The 23447-nt window shown below is 33.5% G+C and overlaps 1 protein-coding gene across 1 annotated transcript in view; it reads right to left on the minus strand.

The window, feature by feature from the left end:
• The window catches only part of LOC129217043 (protein lifeguard 1-like), a 60519-nt gene extending 54795 nt beyond the window's left edge, over positions 1 to 5724 (minus strand). The window contains exon 1 of the mRNA XM_054851280.1: positions 5584 to 5724. Within this exon, the coding sequence (XP_054707255.1) occupies positions 5584 to 5624 (41 nt within the window). The 5' untranslated portion in view covers positions 5625 to 5724. The remainder of the gene's footprint in view (positions 1 to 5583) is intronic.
• Positions 5725 to 23447: the final 17723 nt, after the last annotated feature.

Below are 23447 nucleotides of genomic sequence, written 5' to 3' on the forward strand. Positions count from 1 at the left end.
AGCTCACTAGTTGTCAACGGACAAAAAATGTTTGTGACCTGGTTACGTTTAGCTACTAGTTCAATTCACGTCATTAAAATTTCTACAACAAGTGGTGGCCAACTGCAGAAATCAAATGGATTGTTTAACGCGTAAGTAGGAAACAAGAATATAATCAGTTCCTAAAGCTAAGAGCTTCCCACCTACAGTACATTTTCCTTTTTGATGTTTTTTTTTTTTTTTTTTTTGATTTAATGTTTCAATAAAACCATGGCTGTATTTACAAGTCCTTTAATCATTAGCAGTAGTATTGTGTTAACTATCAATAGTTTGTAAAAAATTAATGGTACATCAAACATATAAATCTGCATTCTGTATGAAAAATAATAAAAGTCACATTTTGATTTTTCCTATTATACGCACATAGATAATTATAATTTCTAACTTTGTATTTTGCTTTTCAAAGCAAAATACAAAGCTGAAGTTAGTAATATAGTCTTTCAAATTACGTTTTTCATGGTATAACCTAGTTTTATTCCAGAAACCCATTACAAAAACTGTTGCTTTACAATTTTAGATTAAAGGTAACGTTATAATACAGACAGGGGTGGACTGGGTCCCGCAAGAGGACGCCACCTTGGCCTTCAAAATGCGCAAAAAAAAGTGCAAATAAATAAATAAATAATAAATAAATAAATAAATAAATAAATAAATAAATAAAAAATAAATAAATAATTAAAATAAATAAAAGGGGAAAAAGACGGTACAATCGTTTACGAGTTTAAAAAAAGAAAAAAAAAAGCGAAATGAAATCACAGGTTTGTGAGCGGAAAAAAAAATAATAATAAAATAATAAAAAATAACAATAATAATAGCAATAATAATAAATAAGGAAGTTGCATCAAAAAATAAAAAATATATGATACATTTTTTTTAATTTAAAAAGTAAGAAAATGTACACCAAAAAATAAAATAATTAATTATTTAAATTTAACAAAAAATAAATTAAAAAAAAGGTGTTCTGGCTGGGAAACACAAGGGCGTATAGGTGGGACGCTCATTGGCCCACGAGCCGATGAGCTAGCGGGCCAGTCCACCCCTGAATACATATACAAGCAACATCAACTTCGAAAACATTTCAGCTAGTACTATTTTTACTATAAAATACCTAATTATTTTTCTCCCTTTTTTCATAAAATATTTTACTTTTTTTTCGACAATAAACTTTACATAATCAGTAAATTTTACGTAATATCGAGAGCATTCTCAAGTTAAAGGTTTATAAAATCGTGACAACTGTATTTTCATGTCTCTCTCTCTCTTTCAGTTGGCTCAATTGCATCCCGCTCTGAGCGCTCTCTTCCAGGTACATGTTCGTATCCATCAACTTTGAAAACGGCCGATATTGCCTGTACGTCTTATCCAAACTTCATGTAAGCATTTTAGTTACTCATAATCATTGCTTAGAATGAAACTGATGATTCATTTGGAAAAAAAAATACATTTTGTGTGAAAAAGTGCTGCCAAATAGGGGGACCATCCACTTGTTAATTTTTTACCTGCTCCTGCTAATTTGATTATTAATTTGATTAGCGCAACTTAATTAGTGACGTTGATGGGAAATTAATAAGTTCGTTCGGAAATATAATTTAGACTAGAGAAAGAATAACTCCACAAAATTAAGCTAAATAACCACTTAAAATAACCAACTACAATCAGTTTGAAATGATAAAAAAAAACAAAAAAACAAAAAAAATAAAAACGAAAAAACGTGTTTACTGTTTCCCATAATAAAAAAATTTTGGAAAAAAAATAGAACCGACTTCAAAATTACTCTAAAAAGTGAAAAATAATTTTATTCTTTAAACACCAGCGATAATACTTTTAAACATAATTTTTGAAGTTGGAGCAAAAACTAAAAGTAAAATCCAATGTAACCATGCTTCGTTCATATTTTTTTCAGAAAATCATCCAAAGTTAGGAACGAAGCATTCATATAGTTACTCACATATGCTGTAATCAATGCATAATGTATGTGGTAGTATATGGCTCGCTTTTGCGCCAACTTCAAAAATTATGTTTAAAAGTATTATCGCAGTAGTTTAAAGAATAAAATTATGTTTTACTTTTTAGAGCAATTTTGAAGTCGGTTCTATTTTTTTTCCAAAATTTTTTTATTTCATTCTTTTTAGTGTAAATGTATTTCAGAAATAGTAAAAAGTTACCATCACGAAACTTCACCTTATTTTTTTCATAAAAATATTCCAAACAAAAAAAAGAATTATGAACACGCTTTAAACTTTAAGCGTTTGGCACTAAACATTTATCTTTGTTAATTTCTGGAATTCATTTGTGTGTTAATTTATTTATAGCCATTTAAATATTACGCTGTCCCTGAGTAATTTACATTTCACAGCATACAAGTTGCTTGTGATGCAATCCTGTATCTCCTTACTTAGCCACGATCATTTGTTATTGGCATAGATGGTAACGATAAAAATACTACTATATAGTTGAAGCAAACCTAACCTGGTAGCATTGTGAAGGCTGAGCAGATCCTAATCACTGCATTACCTCGCTTCCAGGTAGGTTTGCCCCCACTATAGGGCATTGACAGTGAAGAAACTTAATGCTTGCTTAATAGAGAAGCCTCCATTCAAAATTATCAGTACAATTTCTATTAAAATAACTGTTGTATGGCACCAAACTTTTTATGTAACAATGGGTTTTATATTAAATCATTTTATATGGAAATTGCCTGAAATTTACTGTTTTTTGACCATAACTTTTTTTCGAAAGAACAAATATGCTCAAACAAAGTAATGGGACCTAAGTTGAGCCATCCCCTATCTATTAAAAAAAGAATCATCAAAATCGGCTCACTAGGTGAGACGCTGTGAGTGGACAAACAAACAAACAAAAAAAAAAAAAAAAAACATACATACGGTATGAACTGATAACCGCTTCCTTTTTGAAGTCGGTTAAAAAGTTTGTAACTATTGCAAAGAAAAAAACAAGGAGGACAAAAACTTCACTGAAAATGCGCATTGTTCCAAACAAGACATTTTACTTCCGGAAAAGTTTAAAAATTTATACGGAAATCGTTAACTTTAACTATCTTTACCAGTCAAATTATTTAATCTTTAACAATAAACTAACTTTAGAAATTTGTAACCACCAATCAAATATTGAATAATCATAAAATTTTAAAAACCACACGAAACAGTTAGAACAACCACAAAACCGGACAAAACAACTTAATGGAGTCATTTTAAATGAAGAACTTCAAAATAGTAATGAAAATACTTGAAGAACCTGAAGCTCGTCATAATACAAAAACAAACGTTAAGTTAACTTTTGAATAAGGGGACAATTAGTGTGGGGGAAAAAATGGTTAAATAATTTTTAAAAATGAAGGATAAGGGGTACGGGTGCATGTACTTATGTCCGCATGTTAAAAGTTATCCTTCTAAAATTCAAAATTTTCAATGAATTTCTCGTTAGAATGAAGGTATGATTTCAACGTACAAAGGACGTTGTGCACGCATTGTATGACACCTCCTTTTCCCTCCCAAGTTAATTTTTAACCAGAGTTTGTAAATAAGTTTAAAGAAACAATTAAAATACAGGCGTCCTTCGTATAACACGATTAATTCGTTCTGTGTAGTATCGAAACCGTGTTATACGAAACTTTTTTAAAAACAACTTTTTAACTTATTTTTTACACTAATTAATCGTGTGCATAGTAAAAGTCATGTCAATATGTATCGTGTTGTATCGAAACCCTGTTTAGTGTTATGTCAGAACAGTGTTATATGAGACTTAGAAATAATGTGAATCAAGGGATGTGCACCGTGGTATATCGAAACCAAGTTTCATAAAGCAAAGTAAAAACTTATCACAGTTATTATCAGACGTTAACAGAATGTATTAAAAAAATGAAATTCCATCTTTTTTAAAAACAACTTTCGTTTTATATCAAAACCATGAAGTATTAAATTCAAGTTTCGTACCGTGTAATATCGAAACCGTGTTGTACAAGTAGCGTGTGTTATACAAGGGACGCCTGTACATCATTTTTCGAGTCATTCGATTCAATCTTTTTTTTTTGAATTGCTTATTGTAACCAATTAACATAGAGCTGAGCAAGCTCAAATCCACAAAGGGTCGTCCACAGATAATGTCCCGCTTTGATTGGGGGACATGAAATTTTGACAGTTGGTGAGAAGCGGGAAAGAGGAAAACTGTCTCATTGCCCCCCTCCTACCCCCAAAATATTTCTTAAAAAGCTCATAAACAATATTTTAAAGTTTTTGGTTTTCAAAAAAAATCTTATTTTAGGCATTTTTTTTTTTTTGTGGCATAAAGTTGTACTTTAAGATGAAGCAAATCCTTTAGTGAAAGTCTCTGAGTTACTCGTGATAAAGATGCTATCTCTTTACTTATCCCTGTTTTCTATTACTGGGATAGACACATTGATGAGGATAAATATCCTACGAGTGCAATGATAGTGAATACATTTCATGCATGCTCCAGAGGCCTTGATTCAAAAATTTCATTATGATTACCATTAATATTTCTGTTGTGAGGCAATGAATTTTTGCAACACTGGATTTTTATTTAATCATGGCCCCACTTATTCTGAAAGGCCGTGACAGTCGATGAAATGGCAACAAAGAGGGCGTGACTGGGAACCCCTGTTTCCATTATGTTGTCATTGATTGATGGATGCAAGGGTTCCTATCAGCGCCTCTTGCGGTCAAAATGGTCGACGTCCAATTAAAAATAAACAAAATTTGAAACGTTGACCTTGACTGGTGGATGTATAAGTTGCATCAGTTTAACACGTCATAAAGTCAAAAATTCCCCAAGGCCGAAACCGTCAGCGCCATCCAGTGGGGACATAATTTAATCCTCACATATATAATAGCCAATGATCGAGTAACGCGCGTGTTTCAACAATGAAACTCGCGCCGCGGCATAATAATTTGATAATGTGTTTTGGAAATGTTTAACATGCAGGGAAAGGCTTTGTTGTGACAAGGCTGAACTCGATTCGGTAACTTAACTGTTTTACTGGTAAGACTGTGTCATTTCAAGGGAATGAAGAAACGAAAAAGTGGTCAACTATGAGCGCTATATACTGGAGTTTAGGGTTAATCCACTGGAGTTAGGGTTAAAATTTCAACTATCAAAACATCACCAAACAGGCAATTGCTTAGTTAAAATGTAGAAGAAGAGAAGGAATTTTCATCCGTCATACCTTGAAGGCCGACTTTCCGGTTATTTAATATGGAAATTACATGAAATTTACTGTTTTCCATCCTCACCGAAATAATAATTTTATTTTAGAATTTATTTTCTTTAGTGTTTAGTTACACCTTAAGATTAAACAAATCATTTAGTGAAATCCCGAAAAAAAATGTCTGTTTCATAATATTATCAAGTGGTCTAGTCACATACTCTAATCTAGAGTCATAACTCTAAATAAGTGGTCGAATTACTGAGATATAAGCAAAAGCAGGCCTCTTGATTTCCGGGACAAACATGGCAAGTATAATAAAAGTGCTTAAAGAGATTTGAGAATAATTTTATAAAACTTACTTGTCATCCTGAATATTTGCTGCTTGGTTTGTTTTATCCATAATTATTTAAAGTTTCTTGATTTAGTTATATAAACACAAACCAAATAGTCTTTATTTTTATTTAATTTTGGAAGAGCAGAAATATTTTATTTTCTTATGATCCCTGATTCTATATTAACAAGAAAGTGTGTTTCAGTAACACCCTTCCACTGTCACGTTCATTTATCTTGTGTTTGAGTCACGTGTGTTGAGATCGAAACACCTTCGAAACTATGCCGATGCACATTCGCCATTTTGTTTTACATATCATAACTTATCATTGGTGGATCAAATCATCATTGATGTTGTGCAATCATTATTAAAACGATTCAAAAGTGAGAATTATGTATTTCTAAGTCTAAAATTTGTACTCAAGTATGAAAATCATCAGAAATCCGTTTAAAAACAAGAAGTTCCGTCTAGAACTAAACGAGCCTACTTTTCGGTATACCCATACTACTTTCTAGTACCTGATCAATATTCTCAAAAATAGCTAAAATCGCAAATTGTTTCAAACATAATTTTTTAAATATTTTAAGCTGATTTCTAGGGATAAAATATGCCTCACTCATCTAAAAAATTAGATGCGGGAAAAAAAAATAAATAAGCGAACAAATAAAACAGCAGCACCTTTTAAACAAAGCAGCTAACACACTTTTTTCCATTAAAATTTTTTTTTAACCGCTTTCAATACGAAAAAATAATAATTAAAATTAATAAGCTCTTTAAAATAAATACATCATATCAAAAAAAAAAAAATCGTTTCTCTTTCCCTTGTTTCCAAAAATAATTTTTTAAATGAATTAATTCACTTACCAAAATGAATAATAACAATAACATGTCAACTTAAAGAAATAATTTTCATTGAAAAAAAAATCGTTTTCGTATGTCTTTATGTAGAAACATAAATGACTTCGAGTTTATCCGCCGAAAACTGAATACCTAAATTAAAACTTTAGAGTGAAAATAAAAACAAGTCATATTAACAATAATTATTTCACAGTTAAAACCATGGCTGCAGAGCCGGAGTAGGAGTCAATCTCATTTTGGGATAAAGGAGTAGGAGTCGAATATCCAAGAATCAGAGTCAGTCATTTTGTCATTTTTCCTCCGCGTATAAATTTTTGCCAAAGCTACGAAATCAGAGTCGAAGTCAGGAAGTCGTAGTCCGACTAATTATCAGGCACAGGAGTCGGAGTCAGGTGCCCCTAAATTCTCGGAATTGGAGTCTGGAGTTTGTCGTCAACAGATATTTCCAACAAAATTTGTTTGAAGTAAATCCGCCTTCAAGTACGGAATCTACATTAACTTTCTGTTTCCCCGTAGGCACTAATGTAAAGGGATTTGAACTGTTCAAAATTGAAAGGAAAATTGTTCAAATCAAAAAGATATTTTATATAAAAGTTTTTCATCAAAAGTTTTTTCCTACAAAGTTTGTTTGAAGCAAATTCGCCACACAGTTCAGAATTGCCTTGAATTTCCCCGTAGACACTAATGTTAAGTTTTTTTGAACTGTTCAAAACTGAACAAAAAATAGTTCAATTCAAAAAGTAAAATATAGGAATGAGATGTTCTCGCCGAGATCTTTCGAACAAAAAATTGTTGTTCAAATCGGACTATTCACTCAAATGTTATTAGGCGGGGGGGGGGGACAGACAGACTGACCGACAGACAGTTTCCCCCATCTCAATACCCTACTTTCCAAATTTCAATTTTTCGATATTTATTTAATTTTTTTTTTGACTTTCTTTTTTGTTTTTTGTAATACTTTCAGATGCATCAAGCTTTCTTTCATGCTTTTTTCTTCTTTCTCTGACTTTTACTGGGAAAGTAGGCTAAAAAGGAAAAAAAAAAATAGAGATAGATTTCTGCAGTTCAATTAAATCGCCTCTGGGACGTTCTCTTTTGTCACTTATGTGAACCTTTTTTTCTTAATACATGGTATATTCCTCCCTCCAAGCCTTGTTTAACTTTCTCTCAATAAATTTCCAACTGAATACTCCAATTGATACCAACTCAATAAATTATGCTTGAGTTGAGAAAGCATCTCCGATTGAGCCCCATGCAACCATGCAACACGCATTTTTAATATCATTTGCAGCTGAAGTCTATGAGAGCTTTCCACAAGATTTATTGATACTCCCAAATTGCATTTAATCATTTTGTGACGGTTTAGAATAGCGAGATTTATCACGCGTTTTTCGAGACTTAGGTGAGAATGAATATTACTATGCACAGGGGGCGCACCTATGGGGGGGGGAGTCATGGCGCAGACTGAGCCATTGAAATTTTTAGGGGGGAGGTTGAGGGGTAATTTTCACTTTTTAAAGGGGAGCGCTTTTTTTCTTGGGGGGGGGGGGGGGTGAGCGCCCTTGCTACGCAATGTTTTTAGACTCGGCACAATAATTAATTATTATGCAAGGGATTCTAAAACTGTTTAAACCAGCGATACATGTCCAAAATGACATTGTGCCACAAAATGGCGGGAATTCGAACAGGTGTTTGAATATTTCAAAGGATAATAGAATGAACTCACGGTTGCTATCTCTGCCGTACCTTATTGAGTTTGTTTATCACTTGAGATATTGATATGGTTACGTTTTCTCTTTTGTACACGTAAGAACTCGAAATCTTTTTAACACTTGAGTTTTTCTTTTAACAGAAAGTTTAATGCATGAACTACTGTGACTAATTTAGTTTAGTGAAAATTATTAGTCAGGTAAAATATAGCTTATCCGTACCTAAATTAGGTTCAAGATTCCAAAAGAAAAAAAAATCATTTGAATCAAATCTAATGATTATAAAGCTATCAATTGACCACGTAAACTGTGCATGCAGACATTTTTTCAACTGATAATATTATGAAATGGACATTTTTTTAAAAATAAATAAAAATGAACTTGTAAAACGTATGTATTCGGGGTAAACTCGAAAACTACCCGATGGATTCCGCCGAAATCTTCAGTTTGCTTCTATGGAAGGATTATACACTCATTAAAAAAATATTTCAACTTCACTCGCATAAATTATTTAATATGAGGATGAATTTTTTTTCTTTTTGTGCTTTTAAATTCTATTCCAGTAGATCGCTCTCTGCACACAATGAAATATGTTCCAACTTTCTACTTTAATTAAACAGCAGTTAGGAGCGTTTTTAGATGGAATTTTCAAGCCTTCCTTCAATTATAATCACTGATCAGCTTTTTTCCTTAAAATTCATTGACAAAAAACAGTTTCCGTCTTTGTATACTATAATAAAGCACTAATATTTCTATCCACGAGAAAAACTGTTCGGAAGATCGAAGCTTATAGCTTCTAAGTTAATTTAAACGAGTGAAAACATGAGCTAAAACACGCCCGACAACAAAAAAAGTTTTAATGTAACGTAAATGTTGCTGAATAACTGGTGCTACAACCGCTATAAAGATAGGCCGACGCATCAGCATAAGTTTAGCCATTTTGGATCGGATTTTTCATTGTTCCGGAGCTAGGGATACCACAGCAAAGTTTCGTGTTTCGCCAAATTTGCCGTAAATAATATTTTATTTAATAAACAATTCACGTGTGTGTGCAGCTAATAATCGCTCGCAGTGAGCAACCACCAAACTCGATAACTCGCCAGAAAAGACAACCATTCAAACACGCGCTCCGATCCAAAATGGGTGGTCTTAAGCTGATGCGCCGGCTCGTATATATTGGGGCCTTAACTGGTGCCACGTCTTCTTTATCTTTACTATAAAGCTGAAAGTCTCTCTGTCCGGAGGATGTCTGGATGTCTGTAGGATGTCTGGATGTCTGGATCTCTGTGACGCGCATAGCGCCTAGACCGTTCTGCCGATTTTCATGAAATTCGGCACAAAGTTAGTTTGTAGTATGGGGGTGTACACCTCGAAGCGATTTTTCGAAAATTCGATGTGGTTCTTTTTCTGTTCCAATTTTATGAACAAAAATATCATAAGATGGACGAGTAAATTACGAAATGATCATAACGTGGAACCGTAACATGGGCGCAAGCCAATTGGCGAGATATGAAATTATCATAACGTGAAACCGTAACATGGATACAAGCCAATTGGCGAGAAAATTCACCATACATTATTTGTAAATATACAGGCGAATCAAAAGACCTTTTAATTTTTCTATTACGGGCAAAGTCGTGGGGGTACCACTAGTACTAAAATTAAAGCGGAAAGTCTAGATCTCTGGATGTCTGGATCTCTGTGACGCGCATAGCGCCTAGACCGTTCGGCCGATTTTTATGAAATTTGGCCAAAAATTAGTTTGTAGCATGAGGGGTGTGCACCTCGAAGCGATTTTTCGAAAACTCTATTTTGTTCTTCCACTATGATAATATTTTGGATTTAATTCCTTTGCACCGACGAACAAGTTATCATAACGTGGAAGAAAAAGTTATCATAGCGTGGACGAGAAAGTTATCATAACATGGACGGGTAAATTACCATAACGTGGACGAGCAAATTACCATAGCATATTGGAGAGAAATTCATCATCCATTATCTGTAAATATACAGGCGAAAAAAATGACCTTTTAATTTTCTACTACGGACAAAGCCGTGCGGGGTGTGGGTACCGATAGTTAAAAATAAATTGTCCACATTTAGTACAAAAACAAAGCTACGAGGTTCAGTACATATTTTAGCAACATATAAAATTTGGGCTTTGTTCTAAACTAAGCGGTCAAATTGAGGGTCATCGTACACAAAAATAACACGAAAAAAATCACTTAAGCTTATTTATTTAATATATGATCTGTAAATGATTTGATTTGAGGCAAATATGTTAATGCAATTTTTTGCTTTAGAAAACATCTATACACTCCGTACTTAATTTTTTATTTTAGAACATGCAAGCAGCGATGTATTTTCGGACACACCTTCAGAGATGGAATCAAAAGAGAAATGAGCTGTAAAAGTGAGGAAAATGTTTGGAAGCCGATCGGTTTTGAAGAATGCCATCGTAAGTAGCTCTTTACAAAAGTACAGGGATATTAATCTAATACATTTTATGCAAAAATATGATTCAAAAGCAACGAACCTCTTTAGTTACAGCACGTAATGCTGCACCGTAGAGGATTTTAAGCAGCATTTTGAATTTCGAGACGTTTTTAGCGATTAACATTTAAATCCACCAGAATATTTCAACAAATTTCGTCCAACTTTAAATACAGATCAAAGGCTATCCCATGTTTGAGATCATGCCAAGAAGAAAAAAAAATAACTAGAAGTTCCGTCCAGAAATAACCGAGCCTGCTATCCTGTACACTAGGGGGGAACGAAAAAAAACAAAGTTTTTATTTTGGAATTGTAATAGTGCAGAAAAGTTGCGATTGGTTAAGACTTTCAAAACAAAACAAAAATTTTTAAAATCGGATAATATCTTCCGATCTCGCAACGAGCCTAAATATTTGAAAAAATGGAAAATTTCATGTGTTTTTATCGATTTTTTAAAAATTTTGCTCCAACGTTTCTTTTTAATACTCTAAGACGGAAAAGTTACGATTGCTGAAGCCTTCAGAAATTTAAAAAAACATATTGAAATCAAATAATACCTTCTGATCCAGAAACAAGCATGAAAAGTAGAAAAAAAGGGAGAATTTCATAGTGATTAAAAAGTAAATTGTTCTTGTTTTTTTCCCCGGTGTTACAGGGAAAAGCCTTTTAAAAAACACTATATTACACGTAAACATTAATTTATTTCTTGACTTTTAAGTTATCTTCTAAACATGCAAAACTACCATTCTTTACAAAGAAAGAGTTTCTTTCAATGACAGGGTAAACAACTTGTTTTAGATTGTCAGGTAAGTATCGACAGGTTTGAATTGTTCTGTAAACATGAATGGCACCGTCAGTGAAATTTTTGCGGTTCTTTATTTCAAACCAGACCGGCATGTAACATCTCAAAATAAAAGTCACTATGTCTTTTAAGTCACCTGATGGGATCGATACACTTACGTACAGTCTAAGGACTCTATTTGCACAAGTGAGCCATCTGGAATGTGAGAATGGGCCGGGGTCACGATTTGACAAATCATTTAGGCAATTGCCACCCTTTATTGCCTGAGATATATCTAAAAGATATCTTTGATCCTTGCTCAAGCACTTTCTGTTTACATCTGGAATTGTACAGTCAATTGCTTGAAAATCTATTACTGGCAGTTTTTCGCAACCTCTGAGTTGTTCTCCTATTGGTCCAGAAAACGAATTTGGGCCAGTTGTTCCACCATCCAAATACCGAAAAAGATGGCGAAAAGGCAACTCAATGAAATGTAATAAACAAATAGCCCATTGCAATGGTCGTCCAATATAAATTTCAAATTGACGAATCGCGCCACTTTTCCACCCAGTATTGATTTTAGTACCATCGCAACCTACGATGGCTAAATCATCCAGTGAAATTCTTTGTTCATTTAGATATGAAACAATGCTATTCACTATGTCTTTGGCTGATCCAGAGTTTGGAGACACGTGGCCAATATAAACGGAATCAGGTTCTTTGATAATAGAATAATGCTCTTCTTTCACTGTTCGCCGAAATTGCTTTGATTCAATCTTATCTATATATAAAGTATCATCTTTTCTTCCGTCAAAATAAATACCACGAACGGAGTCTTGTTTAATGCCACTTTGCAGATCTATTCTAATTGGCTCCTTTCTTTCCAAATTTTTTGTTTACCAACAACTTTAGAAGTATCTGTTTCAGTCACTAAGTCAACGTCTTGAAGCACACTGTATGCTATGGCAGCAGTTGCACGATCAGATACACCGTAACGATCGCTACTTAGTGCCGTAGTTTTCAGCTTAATCCTCATCTGCCACCGGGTTTTCTTCTCTGGGTCGGTTGACTTGTAATCATTATCAGGTTCTCCCTTGACTGAACAACTTGGTTGTTCTTCATTTGAAAGATCAGATTCATCTTTCATGACTGAAACGCACTCAGTAACTTTTCGTTTTAAGGCATAGGCTTTTCTTTGAAATCTTTTTTTCGACCTTTTTGTTTCCTTTTGGTCCAAAGTTCCAATTTTTCCTATGCCATGTTTCCTCTGAAGGTAGAGAAATCTTTGTTCAGAGATCGGTATTTTTTTAGATTTTTCACACGTACATTTCATGTAAATTGGACATTCACAAATGTCTAGGGTCTTTTTACAAGTGCAAATAACATTCATTACGCACTTACACGCAGAGACGTCAAAGAGTTTCCTTGCTTCACTTTTAAATTCATCAATCCTTTCTTTAAACTTTGGTTTATCCTTGTCTCGGTTGTAAGATCTCATGAAATTGAGATATTTTTTGTAGAAGATATCAATGAGCTGAGCAATTCCTTTCAGGGAAACTGTAGGAATCGAGGTCTTATCAAAGATACATTTAACTTTTTGCGCCACTATGTCCTTAACAATGGAAAAACTCACTTTCGTGTTATTGACTTTTCTAGGTAACTCAAATCTCTCTTGAAAGCAACTTTGAAGTACATTTTCATAAGTAGGGAGCTTATTTGTTGGCAAATCTCTCGGGTAGCCAAATATAGGGCACTCAAAGGACTTTCTCATAATTCTTTTCTGCGAAGATGGATTCATGTTTGAAACACGTTTAGCAGAGCAAATCGACTTCACACGCACATTAGAAAGAATGAGAAATACTGATGCCAGCACGACTGCTTTATTCATTTAAGTAAGATATCTATAGGCACAAGCCAACTAAAACGAGCTGATGTGTGCATCACATGACTTCCTTTTACACCAATTTAATGCTATTTCCCTATTATTGCAATTTTAATGGGATTCTCTCTCTAACTCTTTAAATATCACTAGCAATGGCCACATTGAAAGCAGATTTAAAAAAAAAAAAAAAAATCGCCAAATTTTTCGCCAAGTTGGCGACAAAACTTGGCAACCAAAAGACTGGCGATATATCGCCAAGTGACCGCCAAATTATAACACCACTTGAGTTTGCATCGAAATTAACAATGATTTCCCCCCAAAAAGGTGCAAAAGACCCCTTTAGAAACACCCGAATGCAACCAAAATAGGAGGTGCACAACTAGACCCCACTACGAGTCTATGTACCAAATTTCAACTTTCTAGGACATACCATTTTTGAGTTATGCGAGATACATACGCACATACGCACATACGCACATACGCACATACACACATACGCACATACATACAGACGTTACGAGAAAAGTCGTTGTAATTACCTCGGTGATGGTCAAAATGGATATTTCGCGTGTCTATACATTCTTAGGCACTTTTCCGCATGTGGTCGAATCGAAAAAAAAACTCAACATTCATTTGGGGGTGAGCAAAATGGAAATTAAGGGCGATTTTTGAGTGAAAATTTTTTCGCGAATACAATACTTCCTTTTTTGTAAAAGGAAGTAAAACTCATAAATTCAAGATCGTGAGGCGCTAATGGGGCGTATTAGATGCATACACTGTACTGAGCGGCATAAACAAATATAAATCTCGCGTGATTAAAGGGCCATGTGGACAATTTCACAGGCAGGCTAATACTAAAATATCACATTTCTTTTATAAACAAACGTTCTTCCATTAGTATTTCATACCGAACTTATGAGGATCGTTAAACTAAAATAAAAAAAAAGCTGAAAAAGGGCTTAAAGTTTACATTTTTTCAAACATGTAGGTTCGTTGCACGATCGGAAGATATTGTTTTATTTCAAAAAGATATTTTTTTTTGTTTTGAAGTCTTCACTAAACGTAACTTCTCCGTTCTGTTGCCTGAAAAAGTACATTGAATCAAAAATGTTAAAAATTCGGAAAAAAACCTGAAATTCTCAACTTTTTCGAATTTTTAGGCTTGTTTCTGGATCAGAAGGTATTATTCGATTTCAATTTTTTTTATTTCTGAAGGCTTTACCAATCGTAACTTTTCCGTCTTAGAGCCTTAAAAAGAAACATTATAACAAAATTTTTGAAAAATCACTAAGAAAACACGAAATTTTCCATTTTTTCAAATATTCAGGCTCGTTGCAGGATCGGAAGATATTATCCGATTTTTAAAATTTTTCTTTTGTTTTGAAAGTCTTCACCAATCGCAACTTTTCCGCACTATTACGATTCGAAAATAAAAACTTTGTTTTTTTCGTTCCACCCTACTGTACACCAATATCGACTTTCTAGAATCTGATTAACATTCTCAAAACTAGCAAAAATTTCAAATTATTTCTAACATAACTTATTAACCTTTTAAGTTGATTTCTGGAAATAAAATATGCTTTGCTCATCTAAAGACGTAGATGCTTAAAAAATTAATAAAAGATCAAATAAAACAGTAGCACCTTTTAAACAAAGAAGCTAATATATTTTTTACCATTAAAAACATCTTTAAAATCGCTTGGCAAAAAGAATTCAAAATAATAAGTTCGTTACAGCAAATACTTTATATATATATATATATATATATATATATAAACTCCTTTGTTTTTCCACTGCTGACAAAAAATAATTTAAAAAAGAGTAAATGAACTTTCAAAAATAATTTAACAACAATAAAATGTCAATTTAAAAAAATAACTTTTATTTAAAAAAAAATCGTTTGCTCTTATCTTTACATTAAAAAATTAAGAACTTCGAATTTCTTAAGGACTTCGAATTTCTTCGCCAAAAACTGAATACATACATCAAAACTTTAGAGCGGAAATTTTAAAAAATCATATCAAATTTTTAATTATTTCACTGTAAAGATAAGAAACAGCAGCGGAGTCAGAGTCGGAGTCAATCTCATTTTGGGGTTAAGAAGTCAGAGTCGGGGGTCGAAGGTTTTTAATTCAAAGACTAGGAGTTGGAATCGGTCACTTTCTCTCAAAGTTCGCAACTCTGCCAATGCTTGCGGAATCGGAGTCGAAGTTATTTTGGGATAGAGGAGTCGGAGACTTTAAAATTCCAAGAGTCGGAGTCAGTTTCCCGCCGTGTTTAAATTTTTGTCAAAGCTACGGAACCAGAGTCGGAGTCGGAGAGTCAGAGCCAGGGCCGTAAAAAGGGCGGGGACCGTCGGGACAAATCCTCCCCGAAATTTTAAATTCTCTCCAAAAAATAAAGAAACGAAGACAATCTAATCAAAACTCTTCCTTCGATTCCTCCTTCACTATCACTTGACCTTGTTATACAAACCTTCTTTCATTCAGACCTCTTCTTCTTTTCGCCCCTCCCTCCACACCACCATACAAATTCCTCATTTTTTCACACTTTGGTGCATTACTGATTGCTAATGACTCTTGTTACGGATAACATTTTAAAAACAATCCTTTAAATACACTTCAACAAGAGACGTAACAGATTTACATGATCAAAACTATCATTTTTAATCCTATTATACTTTTGATTACATGCTTAATTTTGTAGATTTTAATAATCATTCTAAAAGCCCCCGACGCATGCATTTGTAATTGCAAACATGTAATAAACACTGTATCAAGTGTTATATACCGTAAAAGCGTCCTCTTATTCTGTGAACTCCCTAATAAATAATTCCGATGGAATATAAATTAGTTATCAAATATTAATGAAGTAATTAATTAAATTAATTTTTTGATACATTTTTTATACATATTGTTGTTTAATTTTTTCAAACAACATAATAAAACATAATTTTTAAATGCTATTTTCCCACTTGATTACATGTCTTGGAACCACCTTTGCCTCGATCATGTCCCTCCCCGAAAAAATGTCCTGGCTACGGCCTTGGTCAGAGCTCGGCTAATTTTCGGTTACAGGAGTCGGAGTCGGGGGCTCTAAAATTCTAGAAGTCAGAGTTGGGAGTTGGTCATCAAGTGCTGGTTCTAACGAAATTTGTCTGAAGCAAATCCGCCTATAAGTTCGAGATCTATACTGACTTTCAGTTTCACCGTAAGGACTAATGTTAACGGATTTGAACTGTTCAGAATTGAACGGAACGTTGTTCAAATGTAAAAGATATTTTCTATACATGTTCTTTATCAAGATCTTTTTCTAACAAAGTTTTTTTGAAGCATATTCGCCTCTAAGTTTGTGTTTGATATTAGCCTTAAATTTCCCCGTAAGCGCTAATGTTAGTTTTTTTTTTTTTTTTTGAAATGTTCAAAATTGACTGAAAAATTGTTCAAATCGATAAGTGAAAAATGGAATGAGGTGTCCTCGCTGAGATCTTTCAACCGAAAAAAAGTTGGTTCGAATCGGGCGACTCACTCAAAAGTTATTAAGGGGGGGGGGGAGGCAACACAGACAGACTGACAGAGAGAACGGACAGACCGACGTACACATTTTCCCCATCTCAATACCCTACTTTGCAATTTTAAATTTTTCAATATTTATTCAAATATTTCTTTTTTTTTATTTTTGACTTTCTATTTTTTTCGCCATATTTTAAAATGCATTAAGCCGTCTATCATGCTTTTTTCTTCTTTTTCCAACTTTTACTGGGAACGTAGGCTAAAATGGGATATCAACAACGATGAGTCCATAACAAGGACGGAACTGCAGTCTCTGAATGGGAAAATTAGCATCCTGGCTTATTCCCATACACATAATAGCGAATGATCGAGCAACGCTTCTGACGTCACCAACAATGAAACTCGCGCCACGGCATGATAATTTGATATAATATTTTTTGGTAATGTTTGACATGCAGGGAAATGCTTTATTTTTACAAAGCTGAACTGGATCCGGTCACTTAACTGTTTTGCTGCTAAGACTGTAATTTTAGGGGAATAAAGACTAAAAAACGTGGTCAAAATTAACGCTATCCACTGGAGTTTAGAGTTAATCTACTGTACTGGAATGAGAGTTAAAATTTCAACAATCAAATATCACCAAACAGGCCAATGGGGTTGTTCCCTTCAGTCAAAAGAACTACTTTTAGTCACTGAAATTGATAGAATGAGAAAATTCTTTCATTTTCCCAACAGTTATTTTTTGATTATTTTTTTTTTAAATGTCCGATTTTTCAAACAAGGCTTGGTCTAGATGACGTCACAAATGATGCTTTTTGTCCCATCTTTCCACCGCATTTCCACGTTATGATAATCAAGAAGCGAATTAAATATTGCGCTCTACGCTTGCTATCAACCATATCGTTGCCAATACACGTGAGTAAAGATGCGAATTAAATATTTTGCAGTGTGAATGGCAATACTGAAAGGCATTTCATCATTTGTCATGTCATCGGTAAGAAATGTAAACAATGAAAGCGCCCCGATTTAAGTAATTTTTTTTTTTTAACTTAAACAAATTATTTAAAAAATGGTCAGATCCTATGTTTTGAAGCATGCTCTTTCAGAAAAAAAATACTTTTCAAATCTTGGAAACGACCCCATTGTTTCGTTCAAATGTAGAAGCAATTTTCACCCATCATACCTTGACGGGTGTTTTTTTTTAGTTATTTGATAGTTTCGAAACTTAATGCCATAGCTTTTTTTTATCGAAGGATTAATGTATGAAGGATTGTTGGATAAATGTATGTGTGTGTGTAGGTGCTATTTTTACTACATCTCAAATTCACACAAGGGGGCATCAGCAACAACATTCGTGAAAGTTGCAATTTTTTTCGGGAGTTCTTCAGAAAAAAGACGTGTTATTGGCAAGGGTTTGAGTTGGAATACTTTCGTAAATTTGATAAACAGTATATTTCTGAGTAGGAAAATTTATTTACTTGCAACTAACTGAGAATAATACAGGATAAATAACAACAGACATATTATATCGAGTTTCACCAAAAATATTTTTTTCCTCTCCTCAGCTTTTATAGACTGCAATTTATCATTAGTGAGTACTGGGGCAGTGGATTGTATAACAGCTACAACGACTGAATCACCGGCATGCAACGTCACATGTGACCAACATGAAGACAAGCAACCCGTAGCCAAGCAGAGGTATCAATGCAAAATTACCGGCCAATGGACCCCACGTCTGCCCTTCTGCGTCATCTCAGGATCAGGTAGATTTATTTTTTAACTATAGCTGCATTCGATTCTTGACTTGTGAATTTTATTGCTGCATGTAGCAATGGGATAAGAGTGAAGGATATGGGTACATTGGAGATTGGCCACTTGTTTATTTCCACCTGGGAGAAAACTAGAAAATATCGTTTATGTCGCCCCATGCAGTGTTGCCAGATGGTCAAATCCAAATTTCCCCAATTCCCTTCCAACTTTTCCCCAAAATGCGATGTTTTCTATCAAAATTTCCCAAATTCAAAAATTATTTTTCCACTAATATTTTCATAAAAGGAGTCGACTTCCTCTGATATTTTTGTCTCTTGAAATTTTTTTCCCCCCAAATAGCCAAATTTTCTTATAAAATTCCCCAACATTTTTTTTTTCCCATTTTCGCTATATATTTTTTTTTGTCTTCTTTATCTTTATCTTTTTTTATTTTTACTAATAATAAAGCTGAAAGTCTCTCTGTCCGGATCTCTCTCTCTCTCTCTGTCAGGATCTCTGTGACGCGCATATCACCTATACCGTTCGACCGATTTTCATGAAATTTTGCAAAGAATTAGTTTGTAGCACGGGGGTGTGGACCTTTAAGCGATTTTTCGAAAATTTGATTTTGTTCTTTTTCTATTCCAATTTTAACAACATTTTCCCGAGCAAAATTATCAAAAGATGGACGACTAAATTACCAAGTTATCATAATGCGGAACCGTGACGTGGGCAAACCAATTGGCGAGAAATTCATCATGCATTATTTGTAAATATATAGGGGAACCAAAATAACTTTTAATTTTCTACTACGGCCAAAGCTGTGCGAGTGCCACTAGTCATAAATACAAGCGCTTGACCGAGACATAAGAAATAACCAAATATTTTTTTTCTACTCGCATTTATTTACTCTGCTTCTGTATGTACATTTAAACTACGATTTTTGTATATATTTATCTAAGAATTTCTTCATCACACTTATTTTTGCCTGTTTCACATATCAACTAGTTACTCACGCAGAACTATTAATGCGAATTCCGCAGCATAATATTCCACATAATGCGAAATGCGAATTCCATAAAGTTGAGCAAAGCTAAATCAACGCTGTTTGATACAAACAATGTAACTACCAGATGTCAAGACGCGAATTTAAATACGAAAAAAAATATTTTTTCCCCAGGTTTTCCCCAAGGAAAAAATTTTCCTCCAAAGAATTCCCTTCAAAACCCATTTCCCCAAAATTTTCCCAGAGAGCATCAGATTTCCCCAAAATGGGGAAATTTCCCCCAATCTGGCAACACTGGCCCCATGATTATTCTTCATGCTTTCATTTTAAATTTTAGGCGGCTTATTTATTCTTCTTTTTACGGAGCTTTTGATGCTGTTTCATTTAATTGACGGAATACTTTATTCTAATGCAAATTTTAATGCTATTTAATGCCTAGATTTTATTATTTGGTAGAATATTTTACATATTGTAAAGACTTAACTTGTTTATTTGGTGTCTCTCCATTTCCGCCGACGTAAACTCACCCCATACCCGTTTTTACTTTTTTTTACAAAAAAGGAAGTATTGTATTCGCAAAAAAAATTTCACTCAAAAATCGGCCTTAATTTCTATATTGCTCGCCCCCGAATGAATATTGATTTTTTTTTTCAACCCGACCACACGTGGATACATGCCTAAGAACATACAGACACTTGAAGAATCCATTTTGACGATCCCCAAGTTAATTACAACGAGTTTTCTCGTGAGTCTGTATGTACGTATGTATTTGCGCATGTGTGTATGTGTGTATGTATCTCGCATAACTCAAGAACGGTATGTCCTAGAAAGTTGAAATTTGGCTCATAGTCTCCAAGTAGGGTCTAGTTGTGCATCTTCTTTTTTGGTTGCTTTCGGATGTTCCAGAGTGGGTCTTTTACACCTTTTTGTGGTAAAATCAATGTTGATTTCAATGTAAACTCAAGCGGTGCTATAATTTGGCAAACACTTGGCAAATATATCGCCAAGCTTTTGGTCGCCAAGTTTTATCGCCAACTTAATGACGAATTTGGCGGGTTTTTTTATTAAATCTGGTTTCAATTTGGCCATATTTAGAAAGTTAACCATTGAATCACATTAAAACTGCCAATATTGGGAAAATTTATCTGTATAAAAGGTACACTATTATCTTTAAATTGGTGTAAAAGGAAGTCATGTGATGCACACATCAGCTCGTTCAGTTTCAATCTTACCTTTTAATATATTAAAGGGGGGGGAGGAAATGTCGGCGAAACTGGGAAAAAACCATTTATTTATGAGATTTTTAAAAAAATAGTTTAATAGAACTATTAACCTTATTTAATGTCTTGTTTTATTTAAAAATAATTAAATAATAATATGTGATATCGCCGAATGAGGTTACCATGTAATTTTGGTCGAACGTGGCGCCTAATACTAGGGCAGCCATAGCCATGTTGCCAACTTGCTGCCAAATATGAGTTTCTAAAAGCGATCAACCCATTATATCGCCAATATGTACCCTATTCTACATTCTATGCCAGCAATGTTAGTTTTTTACACAATCGGAAAAAAGATGTTATTTCTAAAAAGAGCTGCCTTCATAATTATTCTCGACTAAAAACTAAAAAGCCATTTTTCGGATACATCAAAAGAGATGTTTTCTGGATCAATCGATATATTTTTTGATATATTTTTGGAACTATTAGAAATTTCTAGGGAATTGAAAAACTATGCAACTCATTTCAAGAAATAATTAATCTGATTATTTACTTCGGTGCATTTTAGGGTTCTGTGAGAAGCACATACTAGAAAATTTAAAGCTACCTGGCACAAATTTGTCATGAAAGCTGCATACACGACTTTTGTAATTTTAAGGCAGACGTAAAATTCAAAGGTTTATAAACAATATTATTGTCATTTTAAAAGTTCGAAATTTTTCGACGTGGTACATTTTACTTTTAGTATATTTGTCTTACATTTCACAGACTGACTCAGCTGCACAGTAGTCTACATCAATATCTGATTAGTTAATGAAAATGATCAATTTTGAGTTATTTCCTTCATATGTTTATAAGACTTCAAAATTGCTATTCTTCCTTTTTTCTTTTTTGAGCAATCAGTTACATTGCTTTTTGACCTCACTTCAACCTAACCGGACGTTAATATTTCATGTTTTTCTATCGTATTTCTGATTGATCAAACCAATCACGTGACCCTTTATCTTTTAGTTGAGTAAACTACCACACAAATAATAACACGACCTTGATTTTTAACGTACAATTGCCAATTGCTAACATCTAAACTAGAGGTGCGACATCGGTGGCAAAACATCGATGTAAGAAATTAAAACATCGATGGTATTGATACATCGACGAAAAAACATCGATGTTTTCAAATATCGATGTTTTAAAACATCGATTTTTTGGTTGGTTCTATTGATTTTAATGGATGTTTTTCAATCGATGTCACTTCTCTGTGAGAAATTTTATTCTTATTTTTAATTAAAATACAGAAACATCAACATCGAAAAAACATCGAACCCAAAACATCGATGTTCCAAATACATCGAAAGTAAAACATCGATGTTTCCGAAACATCGACATCGATGTCGCACCCCTAACCTAAACCTCCTATTTTATCTTTTCAGGTTTAGATCTTGTTCCTGCTCCACAAGTTAAGTCACATATCTCTAAATAGTTTTCAAGGAAGAGAAAATCAAGGAAGAAATCTTAAAAGGAGAGCAATTTTAAGAAATCTTGATGTAGACAGTTGCTTATTTTATTCTAACCTTTTTAATAAAAGATTAGACTTGCTAAATAAATGTAAAAAGCATGAGAAGACATATTGTTTCATTCGTTTCAAATAAACAGCGGAATATTTATAAATAAAAATTTTGTAGATCTCCATATCCAGTTCTGTATTTCCTGATTCGTTTATTTCAAGCAACTATTAATGCAAATATCCTTCCTAGCACGTGCTCTTGTTTGCTAAGTTGATATAAGTTTAAAAACATTGACTTTTATATTAAACAGTTGAAATTTAAATGTGATAATCTGATAGCAAAATTATGTTTTGGAACATATTTTTGTGTTAGGTAATATTGTATTTTCAAACTCAATTTTATTCTTTAGTTTGATATTTCATTTTAGTTAAGGTAATTGCACTTAAATAGCATGAATAAAATTATTACTAGAACTATCATTCGAAAATGTTTGAGAGAGAGAGATTAAGATTTATATTTTTCACATCAATAATATTACACCTAAAGAAAGACTTAAAAAAAGGCCAAAAAAAAAAAAAAGTGTGGGGGAGGGTTGATGGTATAATAGTGGACACTTGATTATATAATAGTGGAAACACATTCTTCAATAACAATATTGTTTGTGAGCAGGTTTAAATTTATTACTGCACAGTGTACAACATTATCAATAACGCCTTTCCTGCAAATATTACTCTATACCATAAGCAACCTGTGTGAATCTATGATCTATTTTTCGTTTTCCTGTAAGATGTAATCTATCGGAACTTACAAAATTTCAGAGTTGGAAGAATTGTTAAAACTCATCTCTACATAGTATAAAATGAAGTCTCCCAACAGCGTCTGTTTGTTTGAACTCGCAAAACTCAGGAACTACGCGGCCGATTTTGCTGAAATTTTCAGTTTTTTCCTTTAAGTCCTGAGAAGGTTTGCAGAACAGTTCGAAAACAATTCGATGAACAGTTCTTTTTTTATTCTAATTTAGGCCCAATTTTCACACAAATTTTCGAATATGGGGGTGAAAAATTACTCGCAAATAGTAATATTATATATCGTTGGAAAGGGAGGAGTTTTCCGCGTTCTACGCAATTTGTTCCAATGCTCTAACTTAATTGCGGCGGGAGTTTTTTACGTTTTTAGCTCG

This window comes from Uloborus diversus, chromosome 2 (assembly GCF_026930045.1).
Source record: "Uloborus diversus isolate 005 chromosome 2, Udiv.v.3.1, whole genome shotgun sequence".
Taxonomy (NCBI): domain Eukaryota; kingdom Metazoa; phylum Arthropoda; class Arachnida; order Araneae; family Uloboridae; genus Uloborus; species Uloborus diversus.